The 21,771-nt window shown below is 34.6% G+C and overlaps 1 protein-coding gene across 1 annotated transcript in view; it reads right to left on the reverse strand.

Annotated features, from left to right (window-relative positions):
* Positions 1–16,905: 16,905 nt before the first annotated feature.
* The window catches only part of LOC140142368 (uncharacterized), a 92,461-nt gene continuing 87,595 nt past the window's right edge, over positions 16,906–21,771 (reverse strand). Inside the window, exons 9-10 of the mRNA XM_072164336.1 lie at positions 18,915–19,001; positions 16,906–17,807 (exon numbers count right to left, since the gene is read on the reverse strand). Of these exons, the coding sequence (XP_072020437.1) occupies positions 17,760–17,807; positions 18,915–19,001 (135 nt within the window). The 3' untranslated portion in view covers positions 16,906–17,759. The remainder of the gene's footprint in view (positions 17,808–18,914; positions 19,002–21,771) is intronic.

The raw sequence follows: 21,771 nt of genomic DNA on the forward strand, positions 1-21,771 counted from the left end.
ATCGACATCGCCCATGTTAACAGTGATTTTAATTCTTTGAAATTAAGACCGGATTCTGGATTTTGAGTCGAGTTTTACTTTTAATTAATGCGTGAGCCATATGAAGATTTGCAGGTCATAACAGCAGAGTCTGTGTTTGGTGAATTCAAACGAAGGCTACACAATTGAATAGCAGGAAATGGAATCTTAAAGTCAGATAATTAAATAATGATAGAATGGAAATTAAAGATAGTATAATGTGACATTATAAAATACTTATGAAACAATAGGGCTATGGGGCGGGGCGGGGGGTTCACTCAACTTTAGAAGTGACGGGTATGTTCCTACCGCCGTCGCGAAGTAGGGGCCTATTGGTACAAAACGTTGTTTTAAAAAAAGGGGGTCATTGGGCACAAACAAAATAAAAAAAAGGAGGAGGGGTCATTGGGTAAAATATTTTGAGAACAAAAGGGATCATTGTGTATAATATTTCAAGAAGGTGTATGGTTATCGGATAGAAACTTTTGAAGAAAAAAATGGTCCCAACAAACATAAAACGTTTTCGACATCATTCGCAAAAGGTTAAAAAAGGTTGTCAGAAAACGTTTAAATGTCGGGTTATATAAATGGTACTTTAGTAAAGGTTTTTCATAACATTCAAAACATAGTTAACAATAACAGGGTAACATTTAAACAAAATATGTGACGTGTCATGTCAAAAGGAGACACTTTTGGGCAGGTTATGAATTTTGAGATTTTTACATATCTTAAATATAGAGATATTTTGCTCCACAATGCCGTTTTCCCCAATGAAATCGGACACTCCTACGCGAAGATATTGAGTTCGTAAGTTATGGTATTATAAAATTGGAAATTGAGATATCGGCCTTTAAAAATAATATTGACAATGTTGAGAGTGGGAATTAACTTGAAAAATGTCACAAAAAATATAAGATGCCATCTTATTCCGGTCTGAAACTATCAGACAATATTTTTAACATTAATAAAATCAAAAATTAGCAACAAACTCAAATTGTGAAAAAATCACCCACCGGCAAATTTTTTGGCTATTTCTCCATTTACGATCCTGCCCAAAAGTGTCTCCTTTTGACATGACACGTCACATATTATTGTAGTGTGTTTTCATACTAAACGTTTTAAAGCGTTTTCATGACCTTCATATAACCCGACATTTAATGTTATGAAAAGGTTTTTACCTAAACCAAAACCCAAAATATAACTTGTTTAAAACGTTTTTTAAAACAGTGTGTTTGCTGGGGTATACAATTCTATTTCTTGTTCCACATTTCCCATATTTGCAATACAAATTTGCTGAAGAGAATTTGACATAATCGCATTATTTTGTGACATTTTGATGATACGATTCTAGAAAAAAAGGAGGGGAGGAGACGGGATCATTGGGTAGCCGCGCCAAAAAGGGGTCATCAGGTATGACTTTAAAAAGGGGGTCATCGGGTATGTTTGACTTCAAAAGGGGGCCTATTGACAGGTACAAACCGTCACTTCTAAAGTTGAGTGCCCCCGGGGGCAATCATGACATTGAGGGTCATCCCAGCAAACACAAACATGTTTTTAAAAAGTTATAAACGTGTTATAAAGATGATTTGTACTGGTCAAATCGTTTTAAGGGTAGACGAGGTATTGTTGGTCGAAGCAACCTAAAAATCGATTTTCATTATCTAGATCAATATATCGTATACTTTGCAAATTTGCTTAATTTATTGTTGTTTATGAGTTATGTACGTTTTACAAAAGTGTTGTTGTTTCAGCCCTCTTTACAACGTAACTCAAGAACCGCAGCACCTATAAAAGTATAACTGTGATATTTTAATTCTTCTACACGCTCGCTATGAATTGAGCAGTTTTTGCCAAAGCTCACTACTATTCGTAAGATGCTGTGAACTACCAAATCACAACAGTTTAAAATAATTAATAACCTTAATAGTGTTTAAATGTCGGTTTATATAATTTAGGTCATGGAAACGGTTATAAAATGTTTTATATTATGAAAAAACACTATCATAATAGCAAACATTTTTGAAACAAAAAACTGTCAACATATAAGTATCATTATGTCAGAATGTTTTTGAATTCATTTTATACCACTTTTATACCCTTCGCTTTCTGTATACCCCCTGGTATAATGTTTTATGTTTGAGATATCACTAATTCGCACTGTGACATCACTATCAAGGGTAGCAACGTTTGGACAGTATTTTTTGTGGGACATGAGAGCACATCAGACATATCGAATTGCATTCTCAATACGAAGAATGTCCTTCTGATATCAAATAATTTTGATTTTTTGAAATTCGCGATATAATACACATTTTATGGCAAATGAATAACTTGAAATTTATAAAATAATGCAATGTATTAAATTGTATTTAGCTGGGGTGAAAAGCCGACGATCAATTGAAAATTTTGACCTTTCATATTGAAGATATGGATTTTCCCCCAAACATCAAAATAATTTAGGTCTTTTTGGGGAAAAATGTAGGCCTATATCTTCAATATGAAAGGTCAAACTTTTCAATTAATCGTAGGTTTTTCATCCCAGCTACATCATGTACATACACTTTAAGTACAGGGTGTAACAAATTAAAACTTAATGATAATATGATCTTTCTTTAAAATCTATAAATGATGTCATGAAATTTCTTTCAAATTATCTTATAAATAAAGTAATTTCTCATATCCCTGAGATATCGTTGGTAAAATCCATAAGTACAAAACAAATAGGATTTTGAAATTAAGTTCAGCTTGGCTTCTAGCTGTTCTGGGGCGACCACTATTGCCAGCATTTCTGTTAACAAATTCCACATACTTCTCATAGTTATATGTAATTGTATGCCTTGATGGAAGACATGAGTTTGGAAAATGAGCTATAAACAATCTTATGGTTTCTGCTTGACTCCATGTGCTACCGAATGTCACAACCATAATAAAAATTCCCTTTAAAAGGGAAAGCCAGCTTCAATGCAGAAGAGGTCTTGTAATTAGTTTGGGTGGAAGGCATTTTAGGATCACTCTTTTTATGATCTATCATGTTTCATGACAGTCCACCAAACCATCAATGATGAGAACATGCACACAGAAACAGCAAACCAAACATTAACTCCTTCCTGTCAACTCTTTAATTAATTACTCCAAATTGTTCTGTCTTTTTGTCTTTTCTGCCTTTTAGGCTACCCTTAGCTCATTATTAATATAAAGAAATACACTGCAGTTTTTAGTTAATTGGCTAAAAACTGCCATCCTACTACTTGCCTTATACATGCACATTAATTTTATATTAATTTTTATATTAATTCGCAATTTATACCTAATATAGCACATATATAAAATGTATAAAGACTGATATTGTTCAATAGGCCTACATGTAGGCCTATATAAATTACACCCATATCAAAAATAGGCCCTGAAATTGCATCGAATTTTTCCCGTTGAAAAGACAAAACTGATGTTTAAGATATCAATTATTTCATAATGACATTTTGAATCATTTTTATCCATAAAACGATACAGTACCGGTATATAGGATATTTTTAAGAGTTGACAGGTTTGCTGTTCCTGTGTGCATGTTCTCATCATTGATGGTTTGGTGGACTGTCATGAAACATGATGGATCATAAAAAAGAGTGATCCTAAAAATGCCTTCCACCCAAACTAAATTACAAGACTTCTTCTGCATTGAAGCTGGCTTTCCTTTTAAAGGAATTTTATTTTACTTTGACTCTAACATCCATAAATTAAGATTTTAATTCTGTTATCAATACACTCACATCTCATGCTGTGTTGGTCTCCAGGAGGTCCGCAAATGTAAATCTAATAAAAATTCCTTTAAAAAAGGAATGGGGCGCCCAAAGTATGTGAGCTTGGACGTGATATGGTGAATTCCATGGCATGGTGTTTAGATTTGGTCCCGGGATTTGGTATCATAATGATTTTTCTAGGGAAGAGTAGAAGATGATCAAATGCAAGACAAATGTGTTTGATTGGGGAAGGTGTATCACAGGACCGTTTTGGATGAAATAAATTGAATTGGAATGAAGCTGTCGTGTCAATTTGCGATTATGTGGGGTGGGGAGTTCAATTTTGGGGCATATTGTAGTGATGATATTGCTTTGGATATTGAATATTGTTGAATTTCGTTATGCAGGGGGTATATGATGGATAGTATAGAAGAGGATCTACCCCTATGTTGACCAAAAGAAAAGTTTTTATGAATGTATAAACGTCTGTGATACATATACATCATAACGTCTGTGATACATATACATCATCTACTTGCTAATACACTGAAAATCTAATAGAGATGAAGGATAAAAGACAATTACAGAACATTCATTCTTCAAAAGTAGCTATATGGGTATACAATGTTTACAAGATAAGAACGTTAATGTTTTGTACATGAACGTAACATCTTTGATACATAGTTGTTAACACACTGAAAATCTGACTAGAGATTTACAATTTGATGATATCCAAAAGAATACTTACTAACTTAGCATTGAAGAATTAAAATAATTACAGAACTTTCATTTGTTAACATACACGTAGCAATGATTAACAATGTTGAAAATACAAACGTAACGTTTTGTTCATAAACATAACATCCTCGACACATCTAGGATCCGCATAATTTGTTGATTAATGTCATAAACAGTCACAAAAGATTTATGGTCTGATCATTTTATCATTTTAAGGGGACCCGATATTGCATTTGGAAGAACCAGGCTTTTCAATTACTATCAAAACTGCTGGGTACCAAACTTTCTGGTACAGCTTGTATAGTAATTTGTTCTAATTTCCATGCAAAAGGAGCCAGTTGTTTCATCCTTAAAACAAATAGGCTACACCATAATTTCCAATTACCCCATGCAGATAGATAAGACCTTGGTAAGATAAGCGTGTTAATTGTTATGTCACTATCACTATCTTGATCTTGATAAGATGCCTGACTTTGAAACTTTGGGTACAAAAACTCATACTCTGCAAGTTAGGTCAAATTTTGCACTATGATTGTTTATTTGAGCTTATTGGACTATGCCATTCAGATTAGGCTATTGTAATCCATAGTGTTGGTCACCGTCTATCGGGTTCTAAGAGGCGGTAAACTGGTTACAAAGGTCAAAGTGGTTACAAAGGTCAAAGGTCTCGATTTATTTGGTGTTTTTACAAATCCATTAATTTTGTCTTTTAAACAAAGAATATACGCACACCATTTTATCCTGTGCATAACAGAAAACAATAATAAAATCAAATCCAAGCATATTGTGGATTTATTTCTGAGCAAGGGCATAATTTTAGCAAAATAGCACAACAATTGCGGAGTAAATCTAGTAAGACTGAAATTAGAAGCTACTCACAAGTACATGCCTATATTGTGGGACGCCTCCGTAGAGGGCGCCCCAAAAACGCCTGATAACAAGGATACTATAATTTTCTTTCGTTGATATGCTGTGGTAACTATTATAGGCCTGGCATATAACTTTTAATGTCATATTTCCTTCAAACCATAACTCTTGAAATTCTCACTCGTTTTCATTCGTTGAAACGGCAAAACATACTTTCTTTTTCTTACAAATCAAATAGTATGCCTTTACATTATATTTTCACCATAAAAAGGTCCGCAAAGTAATTCAAACCAATGCTAGTAGGCCCCCTACCCTGTAATCTCTTTAGCAAACAGAGACGATCTCCGAATTAGATAGCCAGCTGTTAGCTGGCGAAAATACGCTCTTCCAACGTGAATTGGGGTTGAAGTTGTTGAGCTGCAGGCACGATTTCTAGTAAATGAGGTTGTTATGTCAGTGATTAGTTGTGACTTTCAAAAACTCAAGGAGATATTCTATTATGTAGGCCCTAATCATTTCTACCACTTCGAATACCCCATTGTTTAAAACTTCCTAGATCATAAGAGCATCGTCCATGGTTCCAACTCTATTCAGTCACTTTTGTAACAGTTTAGACAAAAGTGGCCCAAGCGGTTTTAAGACTAGGTTACATAATTGGCCATATCTTCACTTTTATACCGTCGATTTTATTGAAACAAAGCTTAGCTAGTGGCTAAAGAAATTATCTTGATAGACATATAAATATCAAACCACAACATAAGCGGCATACTTGTGTCATTCTATTTTCAAAATTGTACACATTTTATTGTTACACCCTGTACATATCATTAGATTTATAAAGTTTACTTCGAGGACTGTCAAATTTCAAAAATTTCAAAAATATGTAATTTTAATATTTTGTCATAAAATTTGTATTATATCGCGAATTTCAAGAAATCAAAATTTTGATATCAGAAGGACATTCCTCTTATTCAGAATGTAATTCGATATAGGCCTATCTGGTGTACTCCCAGCTCCCACAAAAATACTGTGCAAACGTTAATGTCCAATTCCTTAAGGGCTGGGGTATGAACGTGTGGACAGTATTTATTGTGGGACATTAGAGCACATCAGACATATCGAATTGCATTCTGAATACGAAGAATGTCCTTCTGATATCAAATAATTTTTTGATTTTTTGAAATTGCAATGTAATACATTTTATGGCAAATCATTAAAATTGATATTTTTGATATTTAACAGTACTTGAAGTAAACTTTATAAATCTGATGATTTATATTTTAAAGTGTATGTAGGTGGGATGAACAGCCGACGATCAATTGAAAATTTTGACCTTTCGTATTGAAGATATGGATTTTTTTCCCCAAACACCAAAAAAAAAAGGTCTTTTGGGAAAAAATCCATATCTTCAATATAAAAGGTCAAAATTTTCAATTGATCGTCAGCTTTTCCTCCCAGCTACATACACTTTAAGAATATATCATTAGATTTATAAAATTTATTTTGAGGACTGTTATATATCAAAAATTTGAAAAATATAAAATTTTAATAATTTGTCATAAAATTTGTATTATATCGTGAATTTCAAAAAATGAAAATTATTTGATATCAGAAAGACATGCTCCGTATTCAGAATGCAATTCGATACGTCTGAGGTGCTCTCATGTCCCACAAAAAATACTGTCGAAACGCCATAAACGCTCATTCTAGATCCCATAAGGCGACGAAAAGAACCAATCTGTTCTATACGGGAGGACGGACCTTTCAAGTAGGGTCGGTCGGTCGGATTTTTTTTAAAGACAATGACCCCAAAATCATCAAAATCTTTAAATATTTTGCAATGTTTGGGAGATGGTCAACTTACTTGCAAGACAAATTAAATTACCACTTGTCATGCTTGTGCTGTTGTTGGCAATTTCACGATCTTCACAGAAGGAAAATGCGTTTGTCAAAAATAACACATAATTGATAACAAAACTTAACTAAAAGGTATCAGTCTGAACAATGTGTTGTTGGAATTGGTAGTTTGTGTGCTCTACTGTTCCAAACGGCAACACTCTTAATGTGATGATAACATTAACACTATTATGCAAACAAATTTCATCAAAATAATCCATACATCATGTATATACATGATTGTGGTAAAAGGTCAACTTTCAAAACTTTTTTGGCCACCCGGCACCCCTCATATGTTATGCCCCTGAAATTCGGTACTGTTCATAAACGTGTCCCTTATCAATGTCCCCGTAACACTATTTTTATGCGTTCAACAGCAAATGACATGAAATAGATGGAATGTACACTGTGCCATAATATGAAACGGATCTACAAGTGACTTACGTGCCATGAAATGGAATCTCCAAATGGAATAAATAAAACGAAATGGAATCTGCAAGTGTCTTAAATACTTGAAATACCATCTGAAAGTGTTGGTATATGATAGCATGTAATGCATTCTATAACAAGTGGAATAAATGTATCTATGATGAAGAACAAAAAAGTTCTGCAAAAGGCAGATTGAACCATTTTAGACCTGAAAAAGGCCACAACTTGAGGCCAATTCTTCAATTTAAGAAGCATTTTCTCTTGCGGGTTCATTGTATACAGGACAACCAAGACTAACCCAGGAAACACAAAAACATTTTAATAACGTTTTAAATAAGTTATATTTTGGCTTTTGGTTTAGGTAAAAACGTTTTAATAACATTAAAATGTCGGGTTATATAAAGGTCATGATAACGTTTTAAAACGTTTTGTATGAAAACACACTACAACAATATTTTTAAATGTTTTCAAAAAATGTTATTGTAAACTATTTTTGTAAACATTTTTGCCAAATATTTTGTCAATACTTAAATAACATTATGTCCAAATGTTTGAATCCAGCAAACACAGAAATGTTCTTAAAATGTTTTTTTTCAAAACCTTTTAATAACATTTAAATGTCGGGTTATATAAAGGTCATGAAAACGTTTTTAAAACGTTATTGAAAATATTTTGGGCAAACATTTTTCGCAAAATATTTTTCAACCCTAAAATAACATTCTGTTTAGAATGTTTTGTATTTTAATACAAAACAAAAGTTTTCAAGAATATTTTGGAATGTTATTAAAACGTTTTTATACCCTTTATATAACCCGACATTTAAACGTTTTCTGTAAAACATTTTTGTTTGCTGAGCAGTATATTATAAAAAATGTTTTTTAAGGTTATGAAAACGTTTTATACTCTTAATATACCCTTTATATAACCCGACATTTAAACGTTTTCTGACAACCTTTTATAACCTTTTGCGAATGATGTCGAAAACGTTTTGTGTTTGCTGGGAAGGCATGAAAATGCAATATGTTTGATGGCGGAATGAAATAACGAATGCCAAACCTCAGAATTTGTGCTAAATATAGAAGTTTACTCAATTTTATACACAAAAAGCTACAATCCGACACACAGGACCTGATTTCCGCTGAAAATCGCAAAAGTCCATGATAATTTTATTGTATAGATACATTACTAGCCCTGATAAAAGAACCTGCGCCCTCATGTAGCTCATGTTTTATACCTTTGACCGAAAGAGGGCAAACTCTAGTTAGTATTTAGTAATGCTATATTGAAATACTCTACATCGTTAATGCATTAAACTGAAATTAATTGTTCAATACCCCGGGATTGTTGTAACACTCTTTTTCGATGCATGAAAGTTGCTTTGATTCCATTATTTTATTTCAGTCTGTAGGTGCACCATTCATATCTTTGTCCATTTACACATTGAATGTCCTCAATTTTTGCAGGTTGTTCATAGTGAGGTCAATTGAGATATAGGTATTGACCTTTTTGCTTGTATGGTGGGAAGGTGGGTGTGCCGTGTGTTTGTTCCCCATTTAAAGCAAGGAAGTGTACAAGAAATACGAATACAAACCGAGGCGAGGCGAGGAAAAGCGAGGATTACAATTTGGTGGATATGTTCCTCCGGAATTTTGAGGTGGTGGGTCTTTGGTAGCTGACAGCAAAAGGGGGGGGGGGGGTCTTTTGGAGCTGCGAACAGTCCAAATCAAGAGTCTTTCTTGGTTTTCTGGTTGAAAATCGCATAAAAAACCCAGAAATGTGAGGAATGAACAATTTAGGGGTCTTTTAGAGCTGAAGTATCAAAATCAAGCTCAGGGTCTTTCGGAGCTCTATTTTGGTCAAATTTAGGGGGTCTTTTTGACTTTTAGACAAAAAAGTGGAATATCAAATTGCGGCTCCACAGGGATCAAAAATTGAAATATGCTTTGCCCGTTGTCATGTTTGTTGCCTTGTTATCTAACATCTGCGATATGGTAAACCATTCTTTGTTTGAAATATCTTTGCAAGTGTATCAATTTGAGACCATAATTATTAAAACAAAGAAATATACTTTTTCTGAATCTTTATGATATTTGTATGGTTTTTAAGCAAATTGGACCAACTTTGAACCCTGCATATTTATGCAAATTAGGCATCTTCCCGCGGAAAGATTTCTTAGAACTTCATATGTGGACCTCATGTTATGGACCTCTCATTGTTGCAGTTATTTCCAAGTGAAATCTAATCTTATTTTGCCTGTACTATTAGACACCATAAACCGTTTTGGGAGTGTGTGTGTTTTTGTGGGTTGGGTGTGGGGTGTGGTCGTGAGGTCTGTGTTGGTGGGGATGGTTGTGTAGGGTGCGTAGGGGTGATTGTGTATTTATGCACGCATTCAGATATTGTGGCAACATTTGTGAGAGGAGAAGGTGCGCCTGGAAAGAGCGTCTTGATTGTAGTGTCAGGTACAATGTAGAAAAAGCACAATTTTCTTGAGTATGGGTGAGTGTTGAGAGGGGGGGGGGGTGCGATGGGATGTGTCTGGGTGTGGGGATGTATGTGACTGGGGTACGTTGGGGTAGGTGTGATTGTCTGATGTTGTCGTAGGTGAATATACGTTTGTACAAATAGTTAATTTGACAAATAGTTAACACAGTTGAATGTCCTCAATTTTTGCAGGTTGTTCACAGTGAGGTCAATTGAAGATAGTACTATGATATTGAACTTTTTGCTTGTGTGTTGGGAAGGTGGATGTGCTGTGTGTTTGTTCCACATTTAAAGCAAGGAAGTCCACAAGAAATAAGAATACAAACTGAGGCGCGGCGAGGAAAAGCGAGGATTACACTAAGTAAGGATTTCTACAGTATTATATAGGTATATAGATAGACCCCCGCGGAGGGCACATCATTAATATTTGGTGGACCCTATGTTCCCCCGGAATTTTGAGGTGGTGGGTCTTTGGTAGCTGATGACAAAAGGGGGTCTTTTGGAGCTGTGAACAAGTATAAAGAAAGGGGGGGGGGGTGTCTGTTGGGGCTGCAAAAATCAACAGTCTGAAAAAAACCCAGAAATGTGAGGAATAAACAATTTAGAGGTCTTTTAGAGCTGAAATATCTAAATCAAGGGTCTTTCGGAGCTTTATTTTGGTCAAATTTAGGGGGTCTTTTTGACTTTTTAGGCAAAAAAGTGGAATATCAGGGGTTAAAAATTGAAATATGCTTTGCCCGTTGTCATGTTTGTTGCCTTGTTATATCTAACATTTGCGCTATGGTAAACCATTCTATGTTTGAAAAGTTTTTGCAAGTGTATCAATTTGAGACCATATTAAAACAAAAACTATACTTTTCTGAATCCTTATGATATTTGTATGGTTTTTAAGCAAATTGGACCAACTTTGACCCCTGCATATTTATGCAAATTAGACATCTTCCCCGCGGAAAGATTTCTTAGAACTTTATATTATGTGGACCTCATGTTATGGACCTCTCATTGTTGCAGTTATTTCCAAGTGAAATCTTATTTTGCCTCAGTGTACTAATAGACACCATAAACCGTTTTGGGTGGGTGTGTTTGTGTGGGTTTGGTGTGGTCGTGAGGTCTGTGTACGTGGGGAGGGGTGTGTGGGGTGCGTAGGGGTACGTGATTGTGTATGTATGCACGCATCCAGATATTGTGGCAACATTTGTGAGAGGAGAAGTTGCGCCTGGAAAGAGCGTCTTGATTGTAGTGTCAGGTAGAAAAAGCACAATTGTCTTGAGTATGGGTGGGTGTGGGGGGGCTGCGATGGGATGTGTCTGGGTGTGGGGATGTTTGTGGCTGGGGTGCGTTGGGGTAGGTGTGGTTGTCTGATGTTGTCGTAGGTGAATATACGTTTGTACACATAGTTAACACAGTTGCATTTTACATATCACTTTCTGAAAATGAGACAGATACAAAGTCTATAGCATTTGCTTTCGTACATGGTGTTTTATTTTCATCATTATTTAACATGTTTAAATATAGTAATATTTAAATCTGGCTTTCTACTAAATACCTTTTTTTGCTTACACATGTTAACAGTAACGTAAATTCTGTTTTCAAATTTATATATTATACACATTGAATATCAAGGTGGAAATTCCCGTTCAAAATATTGTTCATACATTTCATTTTATTCCATTATGAAAAATAGCTATAATAATTATATTTGATATAAACAAGTACCCTTACAAGTGAATTGAATAAACGCGAATAGATTTTAAATTATGCATCTAAATTTGATTTTATTTATAAAATTCTGAGTATTTTGTGCACTGAGTTAGCTATTCAAATAATTATTTATACTTTGAGGTTTTATATTAAATTTAGATATTAAAGCAAATAATCGTGTCTATGTCAAGGACAGACTAAGACAACAAATTAAAGACTTGAAATCACGTTTTAGTACTTACTGTGTTAATTTATTCAAATTAAATTAGTTCAATATTGTGTTACCTGTAAGAATTGTAGTTCTTTTATATCACAGAAAATAAAAAGCTATTTTGATAATGGCTAGGACTTGTAGGTCCAGTTCATCGAGGACAAAATTAACAGAATCTTTGTTCCGCTGCAAATGACATATAAACGTAGCTGGCTGTGATGAAATCAGCAAACCAAGCAAAACATTTTGTGTCTCCAAACATGCTCTCTAAAAATGTACCATACTGAATCATTAGCAATTGAACCTAATTTCTCCTTAAAAATAAAGTTGATATAAGGTCTTCATCCTAAACATTTATCCACTTATTTTATAGTCACACTGAACACTCTTAACAGCTTTACACAAAATAATTATACTTCAATCAATCAATAAATAAATTAATAAATTAATTAATCAATCAATCAATTAATCAATCGATCAACCAATCAACCAACCAACCACCCAACCAACCAATCAACCAACCAACAAATCAATCAATCAATCAATCAATCAACGATAGAATTTTATTTTGCCTATCCTCTACCGTGTGATAGACGACAGGCAGGTCCAATATTTTGAGTAGTGGATGCCGGCGCAGCCGGTATCCACTACGATAAAAATATTGGACCTGCCTGTCGTCTATCATAGGTAGAGGATAGGCAAAATAAAAATTCCTATCGTTTATTCTCATTCTTATTCAGTTAAATATTATTTTAATAACTGTAAACAATTTTTTAAAGCAAAAAATAAGTTACCGTCATAAAAACTCCCCTCACTAGTCTACGCACACATCGCGATACATACGCGCACCTCTACAAGCGTGTAAAGCATTATCAAGACGCATGATGACGTGGGGTCGTCTACGGCCTGATAAACGGCACCCGAAATCTTGCGATTGTCCAATCAAAAATGTGTCTACGAACTAGACCACTCCCACTGACTAAGAATGGTTAATGTTGAATACTTTTTGTGACGTCGGCATGATGGTGAGTCATTGGATAACATGAGGAAAATATAACACGGCAAGGATGAATTAAACATGTATTTGTTTGGTTTTCTATCATGAGGATTATGTTCTGTTTTAATCTGTTTCAATTCGGCCTCTAGCAATTCTTACAAATACCATCAAAATATATTTTGGCGTCACAAGATATTATGTATCGAATAATTAAAACATATGGTATCTCTAAATGATTCGTGCCGATTTCTGCTACACAATAATTATGCATGGGTTTGGAGTACACAAGCTTACACATTCGAGGTCCGATATCTAACTTTTAGAAACTTGACTTTAAGCAAATCTAGCTGTTGATACATAGGTGTTTTTAAGGAAAGAGATATTATTTTAACTATTATGGTTCAGTAAAATCTCAGTAACATTTCAAAATACCATGAAAACTGATTGTGGCACCCTGTTGGTGATATGAAAAATGGATTGCAATCTTTTCAAGCTATACGAGCCATATGGAAACGTTTTCACAACACACTCACTTAACATTATAACGTTCAAAAAAGAAGAAACTTATTCTGTTCTTGGAATTATACTGCTCATGTTACATATTCGACACACGCATTTCTTATCAAATTGTCCTATCACATTAAAATATATTCGGTACACTTGTTTCTCATCGGTACACTCATTTCTCATGGAATTGTCTTATATTCTATTAACACAAAATTCATACATATTGTAAGATTTCTCAGTATGCTGGATGGCATTATTATTCATGGAAACTTATACACAAGTACACATGAGTTGTTGGCTTATAATAATTTCATACCATTCTGCATGAATTTTAATAGCAAGATATTATATATTTACACAATCTCTAAAATATTACGGTCGCTGATTAAAATAGAAAATAACATCTTAAGCCCGATCCTGACTCCACATCGCAGCGCGATGCGATGCTGCGATGCTAAAAAACTGTAATCTGAGCCAGGTTTTTACGAGCTCAGCGGTGAAAATTCTCATCGCGCGGTGGAAATTTTGGTCCGCGAAAAAGTTGAACAATGTTCAACTTTTTCGCATCGCGCTGCGATATCGCAGCCGTACACGCTTCTGATTGGCTGCTGGAAAATCAAGGTCGGTAGAATGACCTTAAAAGGAGATGCAGACCCCACATGCTTTTAAAACATCGCAACATCGTGCGATGAAATTAAAATGTACATTTTAATTCCATCGCGCGATGCTGCGATGTTTGAAAAGCATCGCAGCATCGCATCGCGCTGCGAAGTGGAGTCAGGATCGGGCTTTACAGATCGCAATTATCATTCAATGTTTGTCATTCACGCATGCAGCAATTATGTTTATCTTAACCTTGCACACATACTTCGTTTAATTCTTCTTTTAAACTGAATTTGAACTTTGTTTATTTTATTATACGTGTATGAAGGATTTGAGAATAGGTCCTTCAATTCACATAATTGTGATGCGATCAAGAAAATTCAGTCGGAATTCAGAAATATTGATTTTGAGATATAGCCAAACAAAGGTAATAATTATTTCCTTTTGTTTCCTGTTGTTTTGGAAACTGTTTAATTGCTCATATCTTTGGAACTGGTTGCTCAATTTCAATGGGGCTTCTGCACAATGCAGCTTTGGTGAATGCTTTTGACTATCATATAAGAAAATCAAAATTTAATATTTCCGAGTTCCGACTAATTTTGCTTGATCGCATCACCATGATCACAATTGATAATATAGCTAATGCTAGACTAATACCAACTATAAACTATTTTAAGCGCAATATATTATTAAGTACTACTCTCAAGCATTAAAGTAACACAATTCGCTATTTTACATCTCATTATTTAAGAATTGTATATGCATTTGTACCTTGTTCATTTTATACAGCATTTAAATTTGATTACAAGTATTCAATTCAATAATCTTTTTAATGATTACTACCGATCAAACTTGCTGGGTCTTTGGACATATTCAAGAAACTGTTGAAACATTATTTTTCACAATTGCTTAAAACCAATGACATTTCATCTTTTAAATTAATGTTGGGGTGTATATTTTGCATCTTCATGATGTACAATCATTGTTTATTCTTTGTTTATAGCGCCTTTCAATTTCTTTTGGTTTGGGGCGCTCTTTAAATGTCAGTGATTGATTGATTAATAATGAATAAATTAATTTATTTCCATCATGAAAAACAAGCAAAATACATTAAAATACATTAAAATTACATTACATTAAAAAAAAAGCGTAGTGATTTATAGTGCGCTACGCACAGGCACAACGCCTAGACGTTGATCCACAAGCCTCAGCACACTTTACAGGTTCTTTGAACTTCTCTATGTTAAGTATCCGTCAAATATCAACATGAGATAAATTAAAAAATATAACAAGTGTTCGTATTTAAATTAATCTGACTGTTTGATTTCATTAAGTTGACTGTCCTGTGCATCAGAACGTTTTATAATTTTTTTCTCTGCCACTAGTTTCTTAAAATCGAATAGTTACTAATTAATTTAGAGTTCAGGTACTGAATTTTATTTTATTGCAATAATTATGAAGTATAATTAATTAATCTTTCACTCACTTGGAAATAGCCCCAAAACTAAGCGATGACGTAACCAAACCAAACGGTGGCATCAAAAGATGAATTTCCGTGTAGAAATATTTTTGGTGGGTATGTTCCCCCGGAATTTTGAGGTGGTGGGTCTTTGGGAGCTGACGGCGTACCGGTAAAAGGGAGTCTTTTGGAGCTGCGAACAAGTAAAATGGGGACTTTTGGAGCTGCCTAAAAAACAGAAATATGAGGAATGAGCAATTTTGGGGTCTTATCAAAATCAAGGGTCTTTCGGAGCTGTATTTTGGTCAAATGTAGGGGGTCTTTCGGAGCTGCGAAATCCAAAAAGGAGGGTCTTTCCGGGGGAACATACCCGTATGGTCATTTGTGTTAAGTGCCTCCCACGGGGAAATAATATTGTAATTTTGAGTTAAACATGTCAAATAATGTCAGAAATATTTTTGTGACACTTAAGGTTCTTTTATAATTATTATAGTTACAATTTATGCAAAGGGGAATTCTACACTTCACGTACGCACATAGAAGTATTCAAATTCATAATCATGATAACTAAATTTATACTTTGTACATTACAATACATCATCTTATAAATCTTATATACATTTCACTATAATTTGGGCTTTTTCATTTGAGATCCATACACCCGCTATTGAAGACATGTTCTTAATCTTCTAAGTATGAATTTCAAATGGCGCAACAACTAAACACGAATAAAAAAGCTGGTGTGGTTGAGGAATAAATCAGCTATCACATACTTTCTGAATTATGACAATTGACCACACCGTTCTTGAAATATAAGAATTTTACGCAACTCCCTCATTTTGAAGCCTTTCCACGGATTCAAATATCAATCGATGATCTGTATTCGGAGAGCTAATCACTGCGCATCACCAGCGCATGAGACGTCTATTGTCATTGATAGATATTTGTGATGCAATCAGGCAAAATCAGTCGGAACTCGGAGAAATTGATTTTGAGATATAGCCAAACAAAGGATACATTTCCTTTTGTTTCCTATTGTTTAAGAAACTCTTTAATTGCTCATATCTTTGGAACTGGTTGTTCAATTTCAATGGGGTTTTCTGCAAACTCCAGCTTTGTAAATGTTTTTTACTATCCTATAAGAAACTGAAAATTATATATATCCGAGTTCCGACTGATTTTGCTTGATCGCATCACATTTGACTCCGTAAAATTCTTTTATTTCCAAAACGGAGCGGTCAATTGTCAAAATTCAACAACAATGGTTATTTAGTTATGTTTGGTTTATACGTTAACATACCCATACCCGACGATACATTTCTTTCAGGGACACCCTGTACACCCCATGTGTGGGAGATTAAGTTCATGTCTTCCATGGGGTGTATGGATTTCAAATGTAATTGTCTTATTCACTTAACTCGCATGATGCTATCAAATTACACAAACGATACATGATGGTGAATCGGGCCCAATTTAATTCAATTCAATTCACTGTAGGCGAACGCTATGACTATCAACTATATGCTATTTTAGGCGTTAAGTACTACTCTCAAGTCGCTATTTTACATCTCATCATTTAAGAATATTGTACATTTTCACATTCTCTTCAAAATTCTCTTAATGCTCGTAATTATTCAACTTATTCAACGGTATGTGATAGACAAAATCACACTAAATAAATAAATAAATTCCTCATTGAAAAAACACATCGTCCCAAATGCTTTCACTCTGTTATTGCACCTCACAATACTTTAGTAACTGCATTATCATTTACATTTAAATATTCCATTATTCTCGTTTTTATGCGCTAATATGGTTTAGCCAAAATATAATTAGTTTTCAGGTCTAAATTTACAGAAATATCATTTGCCCAAGACTGGTAACTATAACTAATTAATAATTCTTCTGAAATTTTTAGCACAGTCCTGAGATTTCCTTCCGCAAATTGTATTAACAATATTTCTTTGCCGAACGAATTTAGAAAAAAGAAAGAAAAGAAAAGCAAATAAATAAATATGTTGACAGATGAAGAATCATATAGATTTAATTACAAAAACTTTTTCGGGGTTAAATGACGTTCTTCATCTTCGTCAACAATGGTTTTTTCCCATATCAGAATGGACTAATAACTTCTTCATCCTCGTTGCTCGTCTGAAGTACCTGAAGGTCGACAAAAACGCAAAAGAAAGTTACATTAATTTATTTCAAAATCGACCTTACATTCTTGTTCTTGTTGCTGCAGCTGCTGTATTGGAGTTATCAGAGATTCAAGTAATTTTAATTGTCCGTTGCTTGCCAAATCAGTTCATTTAGGCTAAAGATAATGAAAACAGTGTCTTTGTAAAGTCTGAGAATAATGAAATTGCAATTTCCAACAAGCTGTTTAAAAAACTCAGATCATTCTTTAGATATAAACAATCGTACTCACTGGCAACACCGGCTTCGTGCAAATTTATTGTAATGCATAACAATGTGTAATCCCAATAAATGCCTATTCACCCTTGATCTTGGAATTAGTATCCCCTAGATACGAAATACTGTACCTGTTCACGTAACCCCCTCCAACTCATTTACATAATTTTTAACACCAGGACCGTATTCAGATTCGTTGAACTGCTAATTAGGATACTTTTGGATACCTCCATATTTAGGTTTACCTAATTAAGTATTAATGACCCGTATGTTGTTTACGTCTTGACGTCATTAGTCTGATATGAAACACGACAAGCATTAGCACTTTTAGAAATTAAACTTCATTGGAAATAGAATGGGAATAGATTAAATTAATAACCCAGATTGTTACATCGAATATTCTACATCCGCTAGAATGTCTGTCGAGGCCCGTAACCAGTCAGAATGATTGCTTGAATCAATTACCATAGCGATAGGTAAAGATATTTTTGAATGTATTGCCCTGCATTATAAGTAGGTTACACTCATCACCTGTCATGCCTGTGTATGTGCAATCATAGATTTGAATACAATACCGCTCTTTTCAAAGACACTAATCGTAAAGGTATGGGTGAAACGTACATAGAATTACGATCCAGGTCTTTATGTCTATTGATAATCAATAGTTTAATGCAGAGTTACACCTGTACGATTAGTGTCTTCGAAAAGAGCGGTATTATATTCAATTTATGATTGCACACATACACAGACATGACAGGTGATGAATGTACATGTATGTAGCATATTATTCCCCAGTCATACTGTCATGCCGTTTGCCGCTGCGGCATGGCAGTGTGAAACTAGCAGTCTACTCACCTGGTGGAGCAATTGTACTTGCATATCCTTTGGCAGACAATCGAATAGGCACCCTCGGTTTGAATCAATGAGTCCACCACCGTAAATCTGCAACAAAGATTTACAAAGAAAATGATCGAGCCAAAATGAGGTGCGTTGAGAACATGGAAAACTTGGCATCGTCATGGTCAATTTATAACTAGTTTAAGGAGGTACTACACCCCTGCCCAATTTTGTGCCTATTTTTGCATTTTTCTCAAAAATTATAGCACATTGGTGACAAGTAAGATATGTATATTATAGGGCAAGGACTACAACTACTGCACTGAAAATTCAGCAACTCAAGGCAAGTAGTTATTGATTTATTGATCAAATATTGGTTTTCCTCATTTTTGACTGTAACTCCACAACTGTTGTCTGTGCTGAAATAAAATTTCCAGTGCAGTAGTTGTAGTCCTTGCCCATATAATATATCTTACTTGTCACCAATGCGCTATGATATTTGAGAAAAATGCAAAAATAGGCACAAAATTGGGCAGGGGTGTAGTACCCCCTTAAGGGCTCGGATAGCGACGTTTTGTGGGACCCCAGAGCACATCAGACATACCGAATTTCATTTTGAATACGACGAATGTCCTTCTGATATCAAATCATTTTGAGTTTTTGAAATTCGCGATATAATACTCATTTTATGGTAAATGATTAAAAATTGATATTTTTGAAATTTGAGAGTCCTCGAAGTAAATTGTATGCATCTAATTATATATACTTAAAGTGTATGTAGCTGGGATGAAAAGTCGTCCATCATATGAAAAATGTGACCTTTCGTATTGAAGATAGGCCCTATAGATTTTCCCCCAAAACACCAACAAAAATGTAGGTTTGTTTATTAAAAAAATGTATATCTTAGATATGAAAGTCAAAATTTTCAATTGATGCTCGGCTGTTCATCCCAGATACCTACATTTTAAGTACATATTATTGGATTTATAAAGTTTACTTCGAGGACTGTTAAATATAAAAAATATAAAATTTTAATAATTTGATATAAAATTTGTATTATATCGCGAAAAATTTGATATCAGAAGGACATTCCTCGATATGTCTAATGTGCTCTCAGGTCCCACACAAAATACTGTGCAAACGTTGTTGTCCGATTCTGTTACGGTAGCATTGGGTGTAATGTTAAGGTTAATGTCCAAATAAATTATGATCAACCGTATCGCTTTAAATTTAACCCCATATTAATTGAGATAGGAAATTATTGTAAAAGGTATAAGTGTTTCAGGTTAAGAAAAGCGACTGATTCCCTCTTTGCCATTTCACATGTTTATTCTGTTCAGTGAAATATAGCATACTATAGCTAACAACAATGATAGTTATTGCATAGCATATACGTCAGCATATCTAAATATGACATGACAGGCTAAATAACATGTTTATTTTGCATGTTAGAGTATTGACCTTTACAAAATGTTAATTCAGCCTACAAAACTCATAAATATTTAGGCTTAAATAACACAGTTAATTCATGTGGAATTGCGTCAATTATTTTAAACTTAACCGTTAAGTGTGGCGGTTATATATTTAATCATTGTGTGGTATAAATTAGCTTAGTTCCTGTAGTCTGAGTAGATATACCGTGCCATTGCAAACTAGGCTACAGGGTGTCCCTGAAAGAACTGTATCGTCGGAAACTTTTGGGTTAGGTTTACGCCCCAAAAATTCAGTTTCCGAGGATACAGTTCTTTAAGGGACACCCTGTACAGCAGCGAATGTATTAAGAAAAAAGAGGTTTTTATCGACGAGGAGGTTGGTCGGCAATAAGACCGTAATTGCCAACTACGATATCTACCCACGTGTTTGGGTATACACTGATTCCTAGCTAGATTAACATTTTATGATTGCAAAAAAAATATCGCATATTTTCGACCCGGGGAGGGGGATAAATAACAAATGGCGATACGAAAATGCTCCCCGGAAAGAACTTCGTTTTTGGACAGCACAACTCCGAAAGACACGCGAACGTTACCAAAAAAGAGCACTGAAAACCCCTAATTTGGATAATTTTAGACTAAGATCCTTTTGTCACATTTCTGGGTTTTGTCAGGCAATTTTCAACCAGAAATCAAGAAAGACCTTTGATTTTGACCGTTTGCAGCTCCGAAAGACCCTTTTGCCGGCACACCTCGCCGCGCGGTCAGCTCCCAAAAGACCCAACATCACCGAATATCGGGGAGCATACCCACCAAAAAATTGATCATGTGCCCCTTATTTGGACGACGTTTATGGTTCCCATATCTCCAAGAAGGATATGAGCACTATATTATAAATGTTACGCCTTAAACGAGTTGCCCACCACCGTTCGTGGTCAAGAAAATATTACCACTTTCAAGAATCTTCTTAGGACCCACCTATTTCCCACTGTAAAGCTCAATTCCTTTCTCGTCTTCTCTCTTTTAGCGCTTTGCCTACTTTTGTAAAAATAATACGGTAGTTACCTTTATTGGATAAACAGGTAAATTAAAGCACTCATACCTACCGAAAATATTGTGGCACGCAATGAACCAATTGTTTCCGCGATGGTACACCACAGCATACCACTGAGGTAAACTTTGATAGAAGCTATGCTTGTAAGGTTCTACCACTGGTACCAGTGGAGGATTTGTTTTCCAAAATCCAAATGGCGCGCAAAAAGTCGAGTTCCTCTTCAATAATTATTATTTACTCTTCTCAACACAATCAAAAATGTGTACCACTCCCATTTGTAAAGGTACTGTGATTATTATTTTGATACATTAAAAATATTAGTTCTACATTGGTGATGCGAAGGTAGCAACTTGAGTATGTGCATGTTTGGTTCATGCCTTCATATAAG

This window comes from Amphiura filiformis, chromosome 20 (assembly GCF_039555335.1).
Source record: "Amphiura filiformis chromosome 20, Afil_fr2py, whole genome shotgun sequence".
Taxonomy (NCBI): domain Eukaryota; kingdom Metazoa; phylum Echinodermata; class Ophiuroidea; order Amphilepidida; family Amphiuridae; genus Amphiura; species Amphiura filiformis.